The 19,070-nt window shown below is 44.4% G+C and overlaps 1 protein-coding gene across 1 annotated transcript in view; it reads left to right on the top strand.

Moving 5' to 3' along the window:
* The first annotated feature begins 452 nt into the window (after positions 1–452).
* FBXL7 (F-box and leucine rich repeat protein 7) overlaps positions 453–19,070 on the top strand; it is a 430,644-nt gene continuing 412,026 nt past the window's right edge. Inside the window, exon 1 of the mRNA XM_061129320.1 lies at positions 453–770. Within this exon, the coding sequence (XP_060985303.1) occupies positions 734–770 (37 nt within the window). The 5' untranslated portion in view covers positions 453–733. The remainder of the gene's footprint in view (positions 771–19,070) is intronic.

The following is a 19,070-nucleotide window of genomic DNA, read 5'->3' as shown; positions in this document are numbered from 1 at the left end:
CGCCTTCCTTCGCTCCCCGCAGCAGTTCGCGGGCGGCGCGCAGGGCCTGCGCCCGGTCTGGGGAGGGGAGCCGGAGCCCCGAAAAGGCGCGCTGCCCCTTTAAAAGGCCGCGCATCTCCGGGCCGGCCTTCCTCCCCGGGGCTCCAGCTGTGATTGACGCTGGGCGGCGAGAGGAGGCGCCTGGCGCTAACAAAAGTCCGGCCCTTGGGCGAGCCGCGCAGGGCCGCGAGTCTTTTGCTCGCTCGGGGCACCCGCAACAAGTGGCCGCCTCGCCCTCCCCGGGGGAAGCCGCGGGTGCGCAGGGGGCGCCCGGAGGAGGCGGCAGAGCCCGGGAGCCCCAGCCGCCCGCGCCGCTCGGCTCAGCGCCCACCGCCGGGGGGATCGGGGCGGGCGGATGGGGACCCGGCGGCGGCGGCGCGGCGAGCCTCTGGGCGGCCCCGGGGCGCGGGCTCTCCGCGGCGCTGCGCCCGCCGGCCCCGAACGCGGATTCTAAGGGCGGCGGCCGTCCCCGGGTCCCCACCCGGCGCAGTCGGGGGATTGCCAGGAGGAGACCGAGCCCACCCCCACCGCCCATCGGAGTGCGGGGGGCCGCCCCCGGCCGGAGATCGGTCCCGGCGCGTGGGGTATGCGCAGCTAACGGTCCCGTCGGGCGGGCTTTCCTCTGGCGGAGCGCGCAGGCGGTGCGCCCCAGCTATGGAGTGTCCGGGGAGACGGCGGGCATGACGGCGGCAGGATGGGCGCGAACAATGGCAAACAGTACGGCAGCGAGGGTGAGTGGGCCGTCCGTCCTCACACTCCCGATCGCGCCCCACCGCGCCCCCCCCCCCCCCCCATCTCCTTTCCCCTCGCCTTCGCGTCTGGGAAGGAAGGTTCTCGCACGCCCGGTGGTGTCGGGGCGCACCCCCATTGGGCACCCTGTCTGGGCCATCACCTTCCCCTTCGGCATAGAGTGCTCAGGCGCCCCGCGGGTGCTTTCTCACGACGGGGGACTCTCTAAGCAACTTCACAGGTTGTCCGTGCGACGGTTCGCGTGGCCCTTCTGCCTACGGCGAAACGGCTGTGCCTTAACTTCCCTTCCCTGGGGCATCTGGGGTTTAGGTTGGAGAGTTTGGCAGCTGGCGGAAGACGGTTCTGAGAAACAACGCAGGGAAAACTTTCCCAGGCCTTTGTGCACCAGTCACTTGGACTCTCCTGTAGTAGGGAAAACTTCTAGAAGAAGTTAAGTTTCCATTCTCTGCTCACTGCTCCCGCGAGCTGACAGCTTCGTGAAACTGACCACCTAGGGGCCATGCGAGGCCAGGCGTGGCTGGGGGGGGGGGGGGGGGGTTTGATCTGGGCTCTCCCGGGGCTCGAGACGGGCAAAGGACCGTCTGTTACATGGGGCTGGAAATTGCACAGAAATATTGCCTGTCAAGTGGGAACTTGGAAGTTCGGGAAACTTTAAACTCCACCTACTCCTAAAAGTGTGATGGATGTGTGGGTTGGCTTCTCCCTCGCCCCTCCTCCCCCTCTTTGCATAAAACCGTAGTGTTGGAACCCGGTTGATTAACTGCGTTGCCCCTGATATGCATACTGCAGAGGCTTTTCCCTGCAGTTCTGAAGTTAGGAAGGTTTGTCTTTCGTGAACTTGGCTGGAGGGGAGTGCAAGAGACGGGGTCGGTTTTACAGCCCGCCCCCAGAGGACCGGCGGTTAGAAGCGGGGTCCCGCGCCTGCAGACTGCTAGGAATGCAGAATGGCTATTCAGCATGTGGTGTTAGAGAAACTCCGATCATTCAATTCAAAACTTGAGGAGCTCTGGCCACGGAAGGTGGATGCCTCTCCCCCTTGCTCGGGACTGTGTTCCTTCTCAGCAGCTTTGTGAAATTACAGCAGAAACCGACCCTAAGAAAACCGTATCCACAAAAACCTTTTGTTTAAATCATTCTTTTTCCAGGGCATCATGTGTTCAATTCCACATATATATGAAATACGTAGATTTCTTTATTCTGTACAGTTAAGCGAGAGAAATTCCCCCCTCCCCCCCGACAATTTCTTTCTTTCTTTCTTTTTTTAAAAGGAAGTTGAAAGGTGGTCTTTTAAGATAGCCAACCGTGAAATTAGGCCAGAAAAGATTATTGGAGAATCTTGGCCACCCCCCAAAACCTCGTGAAGTTAATGTTTTAAAAAATGGTGGAAAAATGAAAGATTAAGCCTGCTTCCTCTTGAGTTATTAAAAAGCTTTCAGGGAATGAAATGTGTGTTTGTCAGTTCTGGGTGTGTACCCATTACTTTACTTGAACACTGGGGTTCAACCCCCACTGGGGTTGGGGGGTCCGATACCTGGAGAGGAACTCAGAGCTGCGGCTCTGTGTTCTTAAACAAAACCCCTCACACTCTTTCTAATCCTCTGCAACTTGTTCTTACATCCCAGCGTTCTCCTATTGTGCAGTGTGTGGTGTGTGACTACTTCCTGTCTGAACAGTGGAGTTTTCAACCCTTGGGAGAGAAAAGGAGAGACAGAAAACTAATGTTCTCCAGCTGTTATTCCTAACTGCTACCTCTGCATTTTCACTTGAGCTGAAGTGAAATTTTTACTGGAATCCGATTTAGATACACAGTGGACTTTTTATAGGAAAAAAAACCTCTTGAGTTCAGCTGATTCAAGGGGACCAATAGGAAGCTTTGGGAGGTAACTGAGTTTTGGCTGGAGGGACACATTGTGTTCAGTGTTCATCAACTCTCTTCAAATGCATCCAGATTCTTCTGTGATAGATGGGGGGGGGGGGGTGAAGGGGGATAGAGAGTTAGAATAAGAAGAGCTTTTCAAAAATTGTTTCTCTGCCCAGTTACACTTTAACACCCCCCTAATATATATCATTATAATATATGTAATGTATTATAGGTTAAATATATATGTAATTGAGTTTGGTCAACTTTATTACATTATGCTATCTGATGGTAAAGTCTATGCAAATAAGCCTGTGGGAATTTGGTGTGTTAATGCCATCTTTCTTATCTGAAACATCCAATTTTAAAGAAAGTTAAAGCGATCCCTAGTCACAGTATTTCTATTACCGAAGGAGACTGAGCCTGGGCAGTTTCACTGCTAGAGTGCTGTTTGCATCTGTGCTCGGTCACTAAGTGTCAGTTCTTCTGACTGTGACCCCAGAGACTGTAGCCTGCCAGGTTCCTCTGTCCATGGGATTTCTCAGGCAAGAATAGTGGAGTGAATTGCCATTTCCTTCTCCAGGGGAGTCTTCCTGACCCAGGGATTGAACTCTTGTCTCCTGCATTGGCAGGAGGACTCTTTACTGCTGAGCCATCTGGGAAGCCCATGGTGCAGTTTAGGTGTGGTGTATTTTAAATTATCAGTGAATGTGCATAGAATGGCTCAATGAGAGATCCCTCAACTCTGAAGTGTTGGTGTTTGTGTATGCTTTAAAAATTTGCAACTTTAATGTATTTTGTTTACTACTGGAGTTGACACCACCATGTACATGACCCTTAAATTTTAGAAATATTGTGAATTATTAGAACCTTTAAAACCGCAATATTTCATCTGTAATTTCACTTTGTCCTGCTCCTAGAAAAATATCTTTTTAAAAGATATTTTAAAAAATATTCCCAAAACTTAACCTTAGCAGGTGCAGTGGGTGAGAGGCTTCCTATTTCTGTGACCTCCCAGGTCCTGTAGCATCAGTATCACCTGGGAGCTTGTCAGAAAGGCAGAATCTGAATCATTTATCACATGCATGTTAGAGCTCGAGGCAGTTCTTGTATGGAATGCAAAGCATTGATTTGGGAGTCTGGAAATTTGATTCCAGCTTCAGCTTAGCTACCAGACTTTGATTAGTTGTCCCCAAGTCTTAAGGTCTTTATTCTATAGAGTGAAGAGAGAAAAAAAAAAATTTTTTTTTTTTGGCATTATTTGTCATAATCACCCTTGAGCATGTAGTCCTTCATTTTAGTTTGTTCACATAATGCTTTAATGGACCACTTTGGGAAGACATGTTATAATGAGTATGACTGCCCTAATAAGTGTTAGTTACTCAGTTATGTCCGACTCTTTGCAACCCCACGGACTGTAAGCCGCCAGGTTTGTCTGTCCATGGAATTCTCCAGGCAAGAATACTGGAGTGGGTAGACATTCCCTTCTCCAGGGGCTCATCCCAACCTGGGGATTGAACCCAGGTTCTCCTGGATTGCAGGCAGTTTTTTATCATCTGAGCCCCCAGGGATGGCATTATAGTCCTGAAATCAGTAAATATTCCTTTCCCTTTTGTCATCCCCTTTACCCTCATCTCGGTCTTTCTCACTCATTCCCACTTTCTCTCTTAACTCAGACAGTCTCTGCTTTTAATTCTGAGATTAAAGGTGATGTGCTTATCAATATTGGGTGTTTCCAGTGTTTTGTTTTCCTACAGACTTAGTGAATGTTCAGATTAATGATTTAATTCCCAGGCTTCAGGCATTCTTAGAATTTGCTCCAGGAAAATGTTACCACACAGTTTCTGATCTTCAGCTTTCTAGAAATATAAGCGAATGTCTAAATGATTAGTATGTTCTGGTAAACTCTTTTTATGGGAGACTGATTTTCTTTATCTTCTTTCATAAAGTTTAAGTTACAGCCCATGTGTGGAAATCTGGAGAATAATTTGGGGTGATTCAAGCCATTAGAACCATTAGCTTTGACTCCAGTTAAACCAAATAAACAAATCTCTCCCTTCAAGTAGCCAGAGAGAAGCTGCTTTCCTGCCTTTTAAGGTTTCCAGCCTCACCCTCACTTACTTGGTGGTTTCATTGTTAATGTTTATTCTGCTCCAGCAGGGCTGAGTCTGTCATCCTCACACTGTTAACAGCTCCTTTGTAAACTCCTGCATGTCTTTGAATTGGCGCTGATGAGGTCTTGTGATGGGCTTGACCTGGGTAGCTCTGCGGCTTCATCAACGTCCTGAATCCCTTTTCACCATCTCAGATCTGCGCTCTTCAGATGTGAGGAGGGCAAGTTGCCGGGGAACATAAATCCTTACCAGTCCCTCACCGCTTTGGGGAACATATCTTGAAATAATAATGATGGCTGCTGCTGTTCAGTTAGTAAGCTGTGTCTGTCTCTTTGCGACCCCCTGGACGGCAGCACACTGGGCTCCTCTGTCTTCCACTATCTGCTCACTATTTGAGCAGGAGTTTGCTCGAATTCATGTCCATTGAGTCGGTGATGCTATCTAGCCATCGGATCCTCTGTCATCCCCTCTCCTTTTGCCTTCAATCTTTCCCAGCATCAGGGTCTTTTCCATTGAGTTGACTCTCTGCATCAGGTGGTCAAAGTATTAGAGCTTCAGCTTCAGCAGCAGTCCTTCTAATGGATATTCAGGGTTGATTTCCTTTGGGATTGACTGGTTTGATCTCTTGCTGTCCAAGGGACTCTCAAGTCTTTTCCAGCACCACAATTCGAAAGTATCAGTTCTTTGACACTCAGTCTTCTTTATGGTCCAGCTCTCACAATTGTACGTGACTACTGGAAAAATAAAGGAAGGTGACATTTTTTGAGCTCTTGCTTTGTCCAAGCATGATCCTTAAGTTCTTCATATACACTGAATCGTGTCATTCTTACCATGATCCTATGGGACAGGCATTCCTATATCTCCATTTGACTGATGAGGAAACACAGTTCAGAGAGGACCATCATTTTCCTAAGGTCCTACAGCTAGTGGAGGTGGAAAAGGGACTCATGGTCAGGTTTATCTAAGCCCGGAATTACTTATTCATTATGATTACCTATTCATTCAACCAATGTATGCTGGCTTCTTATTTCCTATCATGTGCCAGGAACTCTTTTGATTCTTGGGACCCATCAGTAACTAGATAAAGATCCTGTCCTTGTCAGTCTTTATCTGTGTGCATGTGTGTTGGGAAGGAGGGGAAATGGAACAGTTAACACAGTAACTTAGTAAAACATGTGACGAGTTCTGAGGGGCTAAGGTCTCTGCATTGCCAGGTTAAGACTAACGCTTAATGGAAGCAAAGAATTGATGCCTTTGACTTTGGTTCTGGAGAAGACTCTTGGTGGGAGTTGAGAGGACGAGGGTGTGGCAGATTTTAATTAGAGTGGTCACTGTGGGTCTTATGGGGAAACTGGCATTTAGACTGAGACTTAGAAGAAGTGAGGGACTGATCCCTGAAGATCCACAAAGCATGTTGACTGTTACTTTTGACCACCGTGTTCTACCAAAGTGAACTACTCTTTATGCTGGAGGGTGTGCATCATCTTTTTATGCAAGTGTAACATCATCAGTCTTCTATGAATAGTCAGCTACAGTGGAACCGAGACAGTTTGGCCATTGGGCATATGTTTTTTGCCTAGAGTCTTTGCAAATGTGTTTTATGCAATTATATTCTGTCAGATGTTTTGTGACTGCTTTTGTAGGGAGAGGATGGGGAGCCTAGGACATGCTCTTCTTGCTGTGATCAGTAGTGTTGTCTGACTTACTGATATGTGACTTCCCACCTGAAGATCCCACCAAAGGTCTCTGTCATTCTTAAATAGACTCAGGTCTTTGTCTTTTGCCTCCAGTAAATAAATTCATTCTGATGAAAATCAGAAGATACATGATACTGATTTCACTACTTGGTTTAGGTCAAAGCACTAGTGAAGCTAATAATGCCATTTTTGGTCTGACAGTGTATTTTCGGAGATTTGGGGAATCTTTTTGCATGTTTTAAACAAGAGAAAGAGAAGAGATGTTAACTTTTCTTTCTCCTTGGTAATCATCTCCTGTCAACTCTCTGTCTGCTCCCTCTGCCCTTTGAAATACAATGAATTCTGGGTTGATTTTGAGTCCTTGATAATTACTCTTCCCCTTAGTCCTTATCTAGTAGTGCCTCTGGAAGCTGCTTGGAACTACTTGGCTTGCCTCTTTGACTACTAGAACCTTCTAGATATCATGCATCTTAAGATGGCATTTTTTGTTATTCAGTCCCTAAGTCATGTCTGACTCTTCTACAGCCGCATGGACTGGAGCCCACCAGGCTTCTCTGTCAATGGGATTTCCCAGGCAAGAATACTGGAGAGAGTTGCCATTTCCTTCTCCAGGGGATCTTCCCAACCCAAGGATCGAGCCCACATCTCCTGCATTGGCAGTCAAGTTCTTTACCACTGAGCCATCAGGGAAGCCTGTAAGATGGCCTTAGGAAAGTATTAAACTATGTGGCGGTATCATGAATAAAGTCTAGAGTGAATAAATTCTCTTTATTATGAAGAAGGTAATAAATAAAGTTTAGATACTTAGTACCTTAAAGCTCATGGCCACAGTGAAGATCGAATTTCGGAGTGCTGATTAGAGACCAAGGTACGTAAGTTACTAGCAGGTGGGTAGATTTGACTCAGTCTGCGGAAAGGCTGATTAGAGCTGTGCATACCTGAGACAGGCTTCCTAATGAGGGAGTGAGTCCGTCCACATGGGGAGGGGGTGCACAGAAAGGGATGCTGTGCTAGAGAGTTCTGCATCAACAAAGGGGTCTACTATAGGACCCTACACCAAGTTTCCTAGGAAAGATGTTCCCATGTGCAGTTATGTTCCTCTTTTAAACGAAGTCTGGTTAATTGATGATGTTGTGTTAGTTTCAGGTTTACATTCAAAGTGATTCAGTTATGGCTTCCCTGGTGGCTCAGATGGTAAAGAATCTGCCTGCAACGTGGGAGACCTGGATTCGATCCCCGGGTTTGGAAGAACCCCTGGAGGAGGGCGTGGCAACCCACTTCAGTATTCTTGCCTGGAGAATCCCATGGATAGAGGAGCCTGGTGGGCTACAGTCCATGGGATTGAAAAGGGGTGAACATAACTGATCGAGTAAGCACAGCATGCAGCATATATCTATACACGCATACATATTCTTTTCCAGATCTTTTCCATTATAAGTTATTACAAAATACTGAGTATAGTTCTCTGTGCTATACAGTGAGTCCTTGTTTCTTATCTATTTTGTATATAGTAGTATATAGAAGGCAATGGCACCCCACTCCAGTACTCTTGCCTGGAAAATCCCATGGACGGAGGAGCCTGGTAGGCTGCAGTCCATGGGGTCGCTAAGAGTCGGACACGACTGAGCGACTTCCCTTTCACTTTTCACTTTCCTGCACTGGAGAAGGAAATGGCAACCCACTCCAGTGTTCTTGCCTGGAGAATCCCAGGGACGGGGAGCCTGGTGGGCTGCTGTCTATGGGGTCACACAGAGTCGGACACGGCTGAAGTGACTTAGCAGCAGCAGCAACAGCAGCAGCCGTATGTATCTGTTAATCCCAAATTCCCAATTTATTCCTACCCTCCTTTGCCTGTTGCTAGTCATAGTTTGTTTTCTATGTCTGTGGGTTGCATTTGTGTTTGATAAAGGGTTATTGTTTGATTTGAACTCATATTGCTACTTCCCCCAATACATTTCTATCCTTATAGTTGTTGGAAAGTACTACCCTTGATTTTTCTAGGTTAATTTTCTCTCTATTACATGTGTGTGTTTATGTCCATTTAGATATACTTAGATATCAGTTAGGAAATCAACCAGTTTTGTTTCCCTGCCTTCTGTGGGACAAGCCTCCTGCAGCAGTACTTGGGTTTGATAAATGATGCGTCCTGCTTTCAGTGTAGTGATGGCTATGGATTCTACCTATAGTGTTGCTGTTACTTTCATTATTAGCCTAAAACATGTAGATCTACTGAAGTTGAAGCAGCCCCTGAGTTATGCTTATGTTGAATGTCTGGAATAAATGTCTTACGTTTGTAAGACTTTTCACTGGCATCCTGGGTTAGTGACATTTGATAGGAAGCTACAGATTGACCAGAGCCTCACAGAGACCGCATCTTTCTCAAGGAGTTCTCAAGTTGTTTGGCACCATGTCTGCTGTGTGTAAGCCAAGCGGGCAGTTCTGCCACGTGGTGATAAAGTCCATATCAGCTGAACTTTCCCAGAATGTAGCTCTTTTGGGGGGGTGGGGTGGGTCTGTTACAGAAATTTAGACCTCTTTTTCCATCTATTCACTGTGTTAAATCTCTAGATAGAGTAAGACTTGCTTTAACGAAATTCAGTGAAAACCTGAAAAGCTAGATTAGGAGACCAGTGATTTCAGAACAATAGGATAAATGCAGATTCACTGAGGGACCCTGATTTTCTGATGTGCTAGGTGTGAACGTAAGTGATAAGTAGGAAGTGGGCATAAGATTAGAGCTACTCTCTAAATGACAATCGCTCTGGAGAATACCTACAACTCTCCAAATATCTAAAGTATGCACATGTTTCCTAAAACAGCAATGACAATAGCAGCAACAGTATATACAAATGATATATATAAAATAGATGCCCAACAAGGACCTGTACTGTGTAGCACAGGGAACCATACTCAGTATTTTGTAATAACCTATAAAGGAAGAGAATCTGAAGAACAGTGTGTTTGTGTGTGTGTATATATATATATATGTATTCATATATGTAGCATTATATATGTGTATGTATGTGCTAAGTCACTTCAGTAGTTGTGTCAAAACTCTGTGTGACCCCATGGACTGTAGCCCACCAGGCCCCTCTGTTCATGAGATTCTCCAGGCAAGAATACTGGAGTGGGTTGGTTGCCTCTCCACCTCCAGGAGATCTTCCTGACCCAGGGATCAAACCTGTGTCTCTTTTTGACCCCATGGACTGCAGCATGCCAGGCCTCCCTCTTTATCACCAACTCCCAGGGCCCACTCAAACTCATGTCCATTGAGTCGGTGATGCCATCCAACCATCTCATCCTCTGTCGTCCCCTTCTCCTCCTGCCTTCAAACTTTCCCAGCATCAGGGTCTTTTCCAATGAGTTAGTTCTTTGCATCAGGTGGCCAAAGTATTAGAGTTTCAGCTTCAACATCAGTCCTTCCAATGAACATTCAGGACTGATTTCCTTTAGGATGGACTGGTTGGATCTCCTTGTTGTCCAAGGGACTCGCAAGAGTCTTCTCCAATACCACAGTTCAAAAGCATCAATTCTTCAGCGCTCAGCTTTCTTTTTTTTTAAGTTTTTTTTTTTTCATTTATTTTTATTAGTTGGAGGCTAATTTCTTTACAATATTGTAGTGATTTTTGTCATACATTGACATGAATCAGCCGTGGATTTACATGTATTCCCCATCCCGATCCCCCCCCCCCCACCTCCCTCTCTACCCCATCTCTCTGGGTCTTTCCAGTGCACCAGGCCCGAGCACTTGTCTCATGCATCCAACCTGGGTTGGTGATCTGTTTCACCCTAGATAATATATAGGTTTCGATGCTGTTCTCTCGAAACATCCCACCCTCGCCTTCTCTCACAGAGTCCAAAAGTCTGTTCTGTACATCTGTGTCTCTTTTTCTGTTTTGCATATAGGGTTATTGTTACCATCTTTCTAAATTTCATATATATGTGTTAGTATACTATAATGGTCTTTATCTTTCTGGCTTACTTCACTCTGTATAATGGGTTCCAGTTTCATCCATCTCATTAGAACTGATTCAAATGAATTTTTTTTAATGGCTGAGTAATATTCCATGGTGTATATGTACCACAGCTTCCTTATCCATTCGTCTGCTGATGGGCATCTAGGTTGCTTCCATGTCCTGGCTATTATAACCAGTGCTGCGATGAACATTGGGGTGCACGTGTCTCTTTCAGATCTGGTTTCCTCAGTGTGTATGCCCAGAAGTGGTCTCAGCTTTCTTTATAGTCCAACTCTCATGTCCATACATGACTACTGGAAAAACTGTAGCCTTGACTAGATGGACCTTTGCTGGCAAAGATGTATGATAATCTATGGTAATATAAACACTGAATCACTGTGCTGTATACCTGAAACCTAAATGATACTGCAGATCAACTATATTGCAATTAAAAAAAAAAGAGTAGGTACATTGGAGGGGAAGTAGCTTCTACTCTTGGGAGAAATGAAATCTTTTGTTAGGAGTTTCTCCCTAATCGTTCTTGGAAATCTTCCTTTTCCATCCCTGCTGTGGTTTATCCCATGGGAAGTGATTAGTTTGTGAGTGAGGACCTTGGAAGGGCTTCAGAGAAGACGCAGCAGCATCTGAGCAGCCTCGGTCCTTGCCACACCTGTCGCCTGCCACCAAGGAGGAGCCTGCAGGCAGACCCTTTTTAAACATGCTGGTGCATACCCCGAAGATGTCCAGCTTTCAGACTTCTGACACAAATGGTCATGAACTGTCTCAGAATTTTCCTGAGTAATATGGCCACCGTTCTCACCAGTCCATGGGGTGTCTACTGTGTCTGGAGTCGTAAATCTTTATTTGATCTTGATTGGCTTGTGCTTTAGATGTGCTCATTCTCTCAATCCCTGTTTACCTTCTAAACCCGTAACAAAATGAAAAACAGTTGCTAACACTGCACAAGCTCATTGCTGTAACTTTAGAAGCCTTGAGCAATGTGTAGAAATGTTATTAAAACATTTTTTTTGTTGTTGTTGTTTGCTCTCCTCTCTGTGGTAAATTCCTCCGCTTCATTTTCCAAGAAGAAGTAGCAGGGGAAGGAATCAAAATTTCTAGAGAAAAATGCCAGGAATTTTTCTTGTGTTTGTGGATTGACCTTCTGGCTGTGAGTGGCTGTCCCACTTTTTGGCCAGGCGCGGCAGTCAGGAAGACGCTCCCTGGATGTGCCGTTGAACCTTTGACCAGATGGAGTCCTCCAGTCAAATCACAGGAGATCTGGGTTAAGTCCAAGTCTAAGGCCAGGTCTCACACGGTGTAGCTGTTGGAGGTGGTGTGAACCCTAGTGGGAGGAAGAACAGGTGTGAGGCTGAGGATGGAGCAGAAGAAATATATATATGAGAGGGAAGAAGAGGAGAAATTCAGAGAGGAGGGGATTTAGGGCATTGATTGCTCTTTACTCTAAAGAATGAAATCACTGTTGTACTCTGTTCTCTTTTCTTACAAATAGCCTGTGCCCTGCTTAGTAGCTCAGTCATGTCCGACTCTTTGCAACCCCAAGGACTGCAGCCCACCAGGCTCCTCTGTTCATGGGGATTCTCCAAACGAGCATACTGGAGTGGGTCGCCACACCCTCCCCCGGGGGATCTTCCCAACCCAGGGATCAAACCCAGGTCTCCTGCATTGGCTTCCCTTGTGGCTCAGTTGGTAAAGAATCTGCCTGCAATGCGGGAGACCTGGGTTCGGTCTCTGGGTTGGGAAGATCCCCTGGAGAAGGGAAAGGCTACCCACTCCAGTATTCTGGCCTGGAGAATTCCATGGACTGTACAGTCCATAAGGTCGCAAAGAGTCGGACATGACTGAGTGACTTTCACTTTTCACTGTCACTCCCACATTGCAGGTGGATTCTTTACAGTTTGAGCCACCAGGGAAACCCTACAAATAGCTTCGCTCATGGAACAAAAATGATTACTATTAGGTTATTTGGTAGGCTTGGCTGTTGCCAAGTTTATTGTATTTTTCATTTCCGTAACAGTAACAATTATTAAGTACTTAGTGGGTTCTGTTTCCCGGAATGAATGTGTTACACACACTTACTCTAGTTCACAACATTCAGGGAGGCGGTGGGCACAGATCATCCCATTTTGCAGTTGCCAACACAGAAGCTTCGAGATGGGCTGACTGCCCAGGGCACAGAGCTGGCGAGTGGTCCAGTCCTGCCTGAAGTCTCCGTGGCTCTGCCCCTGACCCCCTCCTGCCTCAGCCATGTAAGTTGCAGCCAAAATCTTTCCAGATATTTGTTTTGTTTGTGTGTTTCAAAGGCATGCAGCCACTGGGAAGTAGCCCTTAAAAGTGAAAGCAACAGTTTTATGGATGAGGTGAGCAAAAATGAAAGACATCTTTGGAAAGAAACTTTCAACCCACTCTACCTGGCTCTCCCAAGGACCAATTAGCTGCTCATTAGGCAGCAATCTGCTGACAAATTGGCAGGGAAACTAGTGTCTGTGAGAATGGCAGCGTGTAAAATAATTAGCATATTCTGTAGAGTCTCCAGGGAGCCAAGGAGAGCTGGGAGGCTGTCCCTCTAGGCTTCAGAGCATCAGGAACTTTTAATTATTTCGGTTCTGGTAGAGTTTCTTACCTGGGCTAGCCACCTGCTCACAAACAGAAGCTAAGGGTGGACTGAAAGAGGTGTGCACGTTTTCCTTCCTTCCTAACTAGTTTAAAAGTTATATCTCATATTTCCACCTGGCTTCAAAAGTGTGGATTTGAATTAGCCATGAATAGGGGGAATTATTCCAATATGTATTTTTATTTGCTTGGCCCCCTGGGAAACTTCTCCATGAGTATGTCTATGCAATTGCTTTGGAAACTATAAAGCATTTCAGTAATCAATCTTATTTATTGTCACAAGGACTGTAGGAGGAGGTGGTTTCTGTCATGATCCCCAGTTTATAGATGAGGAAACTGAGCCCTTGGCAGGTTAAATGACTTGCCTTGATCGTACAACTGAGAATGCATGGGGTCATTCCAACTCTAAATTTAGTATGTTTTCTGTTATAATATCACTTCTTTTAAACCACTACAAGAAAAAAAGAGTCATGCTAGAGTATTGTCACCAGGCATTTTTGACAGTTATTTTAAATTACTTATACCCAAGGATGAAAGTCCCTTAGTCAGCAAGGTGATCAAACCAGTCAATCCTAAGCAAAATCAACCCTGAATATTCATTGGAAGGATTGATGCTGAAGCTGTAATCCTTTGATGTCAAGAGCCAACTCATTGGAAAAGACCCTGATGCTGGGAAAGATGGAGGGCAGGAGAAGGGGATGACAGACGATGAGATGGTTGGATGGCATCACCAACTTGATGGACGTGAGTTTGAGCAAACTCTGAGAGATAGTGGAGGACAGAGGAGCCTGGGGTGCTGCAGTCCATGGGGTCGCAAGGAGTCAGACACAACTTAGCAACTGAACAACAACAATAAGGATGAAAGTGAGGGTCTTGCAAGCATCCATCCTGTCCTTTAATAACTGCTTTTGGGGCTCTAGAAGAAGTAGGGAGCCTGTAGCCTACTGGTCTTCTTAGTCCTTAGAGCTGTGTCACGGCTCACGGGAGCAGCCTTGCAGTGGGAAGATTATTTTAATGAGAATGCAGAGTGAACTGTTAGAAGTATTCACGACACGATGACATTATTCCTTAGGGTGTACTTGCTAGCCCTTAAATCTCAGCCGGGGCTGTGAGAGGTGTTTCCTTCTGAAAACTTCTGTTCCAGATGCTTAGGAGAAAGTTATTTTAGTTTTGGGAGGATCAGAGACTCAACTCTAAAATTGGGGAGGATCAGCATCACTGGAGTCCTGATTCTCTCAGTGTTCCCGTTTCTTTTGTTGTTGAAGGACCACACTCTTGAGAGGTCTTTGGAAGTGTTTAGGTCCTGGAGAAGCCCTTCAGGTTGAGTTGATAATCAGAGGTTTCCAGTGTTGTTGATTCATTCTTTCCTCTAGTCTTTAATTGCTTCACTTTACATTCATTATCCTCTGGTTTGCTGTTTTATTTTCTGTTTCTTGTTCCTTTGTATTTATTTATTGCTTGTTCTACCATGTGCTCACTCAGTGTGACTATAACCCTGCTCACATATTAGGTCCTTAATATAGTGTCGTTAAACAAATTCGTGAGGATGAATCTGTAGTTATGATCTTTATTGGTCTAAAAAGGCCTAGAAACCCTATCATATTTTCAGTGAACTTTTTGTAGACTTGAACATTTTACTCTTAAAAAAAGTATCTTTGGGCATGTTTCCTTCTGAAGATAGTCTGACTTGGACTTTTATTTTGAACATTGTGGTTCCGTCTTCTTGTGGATGAAAATAGTATAGCTTGTGTACTTAAGGAAAGTGAAATACATATTTTTTAGGATTGCTAAAAACAATGCAGATGATAGTTCAACTTCAGATTTTTTAAAAAAAAGTGTATGTATGTATGTATTAATTTTTGGCTGTGCTGGATCTTTTTGCTCAGGCTTTCTCTAATCTTGGTGAGCAGGGGCTACTCTTCATTGTGGTGCAAAGGCTTGCTTCTAATGGGATGGCTTTTCTTGTTTCGGAGCATGGGCTCTAGATGTGTGGGCTTTAGTAGTTGCCAAGTATTGGCTCAGTAGTTGAGACTTCCAGGCCCTGGAATGAGGGCTCAGTAAGCGTGGCACACTGGCTCTGTTGCTCCAGGGCACGTGGGGTCTTCCCTGACCAGGGATTGAATCCATGTCCCCTACATTGGCAGGTGGAGTCCTATCAACCAAGAGAAGTTCCCAGCTTCACTAATTTAGTGTATTGTCAACTTAACTACTTTCAGTGAGTATTAAGTAGAACCCTGCCATCTATGTTTTATTCACGTTATATTGTTTGGTAATACTGCTTTCAACTGCTTTGGAGATTGGGTTTACATGACAATGTAAACAAATCAGTCTAGAAAGCATTTAAAAATGGATCTTTAAGTTGATAAATCATTCCTTTGCCTCTGATCTCTGGATTAAAGGGTTGTGGCCTTAAGAATCCTTTTAAATTTGTATGTTGATTTGCTTTTTGATGGGGCTCTGCATCTGTATTTTTCTCCTTTTTATTATAGAAACTATAAATTTTTAGATGTGTCTGACTGAAATGGTTTCTAGTAGGTCTTTTGTTTCTGGCTTCCCTCCTTACTGAAATCAGAAGTCAAATAATCAATTTCAGCAAAAAAGAAAAACATTATTGAACTGTAGTGTGTGTATAGTTGTACACATACTTGATACAATATTTAAATAACCCTTTTCTATAAATTCAGCAAAATCCATTATTCAGCACTTCTGTGTGTTTCTGTAAATGGAGAAAAACATATAAGCTATATATTTAAATATTTAAAGAATTAAAAAATACAATTAAAATTAAAGTGCCATTTGTTTTTTTTAATAATATGGTATCTGCTAGAGAGTCAGCTTTAGACAAAGAGTCACTGTTAGAATCAAACTGAAGAAGAAGCAAATAGTTCAACACACAGGCTTTCAGAGATGGAACTTAGGATAGAGGTGTTTGTACTGTATGAACAAAGGACTTGAAATGGTTTCTGTGACATGATGGCTACTTGGAACTGTATGTTTTATTTTGTGTACCTGAGTGTGTGTTTGACTCAGGGGAGTGGATGTAATCTCTCATTGGAGGGAATTTTACTGGTTGACTTTTGTTTTGGAGTGCTTCCCAGGTAGCACTAGTGGTAAAGAACCTGCCTGCCAGTGCAGGAGATATAAGAGATGTGGGTTCGATCCCTGAGTCTGGAAGGTTCCCTGGAGAAGGAAATGGCAACCCACTCCAGTATTCTTGCCTGGAGAATCCCATGGACAGAGGAGCCTGGCAGGCTACAGTCTATGGGGTCGCAAAGAGATACCACTGAGGTGACTTAGTACACACACCAGGGGTGTAAATTCAGATTCATGGGCAGCATTCATACAATTGTTTTGTCTTTTTTTTTTTTTTTAAAGATCAGCAGCTGCTCCATTGGTTGAACTTATGTAGCCCCATTTGGACAATGCATATTATGGAGACTACTATGAAAATAAGTTCCAAGACATGACATTTCTGTCCTGAAGAGCTTACTTTTCGCATTTTATTTTGCATCCACTTTGCTTACTTAATTATATTTTAATAATTTTCTCTATTTTCCATCTCCGCCAAAGACCTCTCCTGTTGATTACCCTGTGAGCTTGTTTAGAGAGACAGTATTTCCTTGGGGAGTCTTTCTCCATTCCTGAAGCCGTAACAACAGGAACGCAGCAATAAAAAGCCAATTCCCTCCCCTTGGTTTTGCTTCAAGTAGTCATTTCTTTGATACGGGCTAATAAAAACAGGAAAAGGATCATTGTTAAAGGCTCTGGTTGGGGTTCCTTTACTTCCAATAAGGAAAATTGCCTCACAAGAGGGAGCATGGGTAATAACGATACAACTAACCGAGGAATTATATTCAGTCTAATGTCAAAATCTCCAAGCTGCTGCCTGCAGATTCAATTTAATCGTGGGATTGCGGTGTGTCCGCTCTGCTGTGTAGATCTGAATTTGCTGCCGCTGATCATCTCTTCACAGTTAATGAAGATGAATTTCAAATGAGACTGGAGTGTTTGATATGTGTGGGTTTTTTTTTTTTTTCCTTCGCAATGTTTGTAAGCTTTGATGGACGTAAGAAAAGGGCTTTGAGAGTTGACCAAGAAGGATTCATGTAGTAGCATCTTGGATGTTTTGGTGGGGGAGGTGAAAGTGACCACAGATCAGCTGACAGTGAAGGAGATGGCACAAATAAATGAAAGAGGTTGACTAAGGTCATACAGAGTCCAGCTGTTTCTTTTTAGTCCATTTCTTTCTTCCCCCCATTACTTTCAGAAGATTTGAGCTGAAAGCAGTGGCTGTTTTCCTCCTCTGTGTAGTTAGCCCCTCTAGGATCGATTCTCATATTCCCAGCCTGGCTCAGTGCTTCTCCAGAAATTATTCTCACCCAGGGCAAGGAAGCAGCCCCCATCCAATGATTTTTCCAGGCAGGGGTGTAACTTGAGACACCTCAGAAGAGCCGTCTTGGGTCCAAAACTCCCCATGGGCTTGGCTGAGTCCTGTATGGCAACTGTATCACAGACCAAATTCTGTCCCAGCCCCGTCTGTCTTCTCCCTTGCCTTTCCAAAGTGTGATCACAAGGAACTTCCCAATAAACCACATGCACTTCAAATAATATCAGAGACTGTTACCTGGGGAACCCAACATAAGACAACAGACTTATTTCACTTAGTAAGTCAGACAAAGACAAATATCATACAATATTGCTTATATGTGGAATCTAAAAAAAAAAAAAAAAAAAAAAAATCCAGTTGAACTTATTTACAAGACGGAAACAGACTCACAGAGGAAAAACTTATGGGGGGGAGAAGGGTGAGGGGAAAGGGGTAGGCTGGGAGTTTGGGATTTACATGTACACCCTGATGTAGAGTAAGTCTCCTACATACGAATAGGTTTCCTTCTGAAAGTGCATCTGTAAGTCCAGTTTGCTCCTAAGTCCAAAATATGAGGTCCATAAGTTGGGTCCAACTATCACAATTGACTTTGTAGTACTCTACCGTAATAGGTTTATAATACTTTTCACACAAATAATATATAGAAAGCAAGCACAAAAATAAAGCATTTTTAATCTTATAGTATTTCAAAATATACAGTGCAGTGCCATCTACTTCACTGCTGCTTTTCTGCTTGCTTCTGGACATCTGGGCTTGAAATACAGGTACAGTCCTACTGTACTTTATCCCGTACTGTGTAGTACACAGAAGCACATCCAGTTGTGGAGGAGGCACTCATGACTGTACACTAGACATGTGAATTAACTTACACAATTGGACATACATATGCCAATTCACATCTTTGACATTTGCAACGTCAAAGTTTGTATATAGGGGACTTAATTACTGAAAGTAGATGACCAACAAGAGCCTACTGTATAGGACAGAGAACTCTGCTCAATATTTTGTAATAACCTGAATGGGAAGAGAATTTGAAAAAGAGTAGATACTTGTATTTGAATCACTTTGCTGGGCACCTGAACCTAACACAGCAGTGCTGATCAACTGTACTCCAGTAGAAAATAAAAATTTAAAGACAAACAAAAAACCCCCAAACAAAGAAAACAGACAACAGAGAAGCTAAAGTAGGATGCTCTTCTGGCAGTGGTCAAGGACAGGATGCCGCTGCTGGGGGAAAATCGTCTTTCTGGGAATTCTGGCTGTTCTTAAACGGGAGCCTTCAGCTGACAGTTAAGAGACATAAATGGACTTTTTTTTTTTTTTTTGCTTGGGGACCTAGTCTAATCCTTTCATTGTATAGGTTTAGGAAAGCCCCATGCATTAAAATAACTTGACCAAAAATACATAGCTAGTTGGCAAAAGAGCAAAAACAGGCTTATAGTTCCAGGTGCTGCTTTCAAAGAGCCATGTTGGAATTTGTTCAGAGGGGTTTTTGCTGCTGTAACTCAGGACCGACTGCAGATGGGTCTAGAGACCATTTATCTGTCTGATCCATTTGTTCAGCTCTGGCACTGGAGTCAGACATCTCAATAATTCCTCTGTGGTTCTGTTTTGCTGGTTGTCTACCAGTCTTTGAAG

Source organism: Dama dama, chromosome 25, assembly GCF_033118175.1.
Source record: "Dama dama isolate Ldn47 chromosome 25, ASM3311817v1, whole genome shotgun sequence".
In the NCBI taxonomy this organism is placed as follows: domain Eukaryota; kingdom Metazoa; phylum Chordata; class Mammalia; order Artiodactyla; family Cervidae; genus Dama; species Dama dama.
This window is presented reverse-complemented; position numbering and strand designations above follow the sequence as displayed.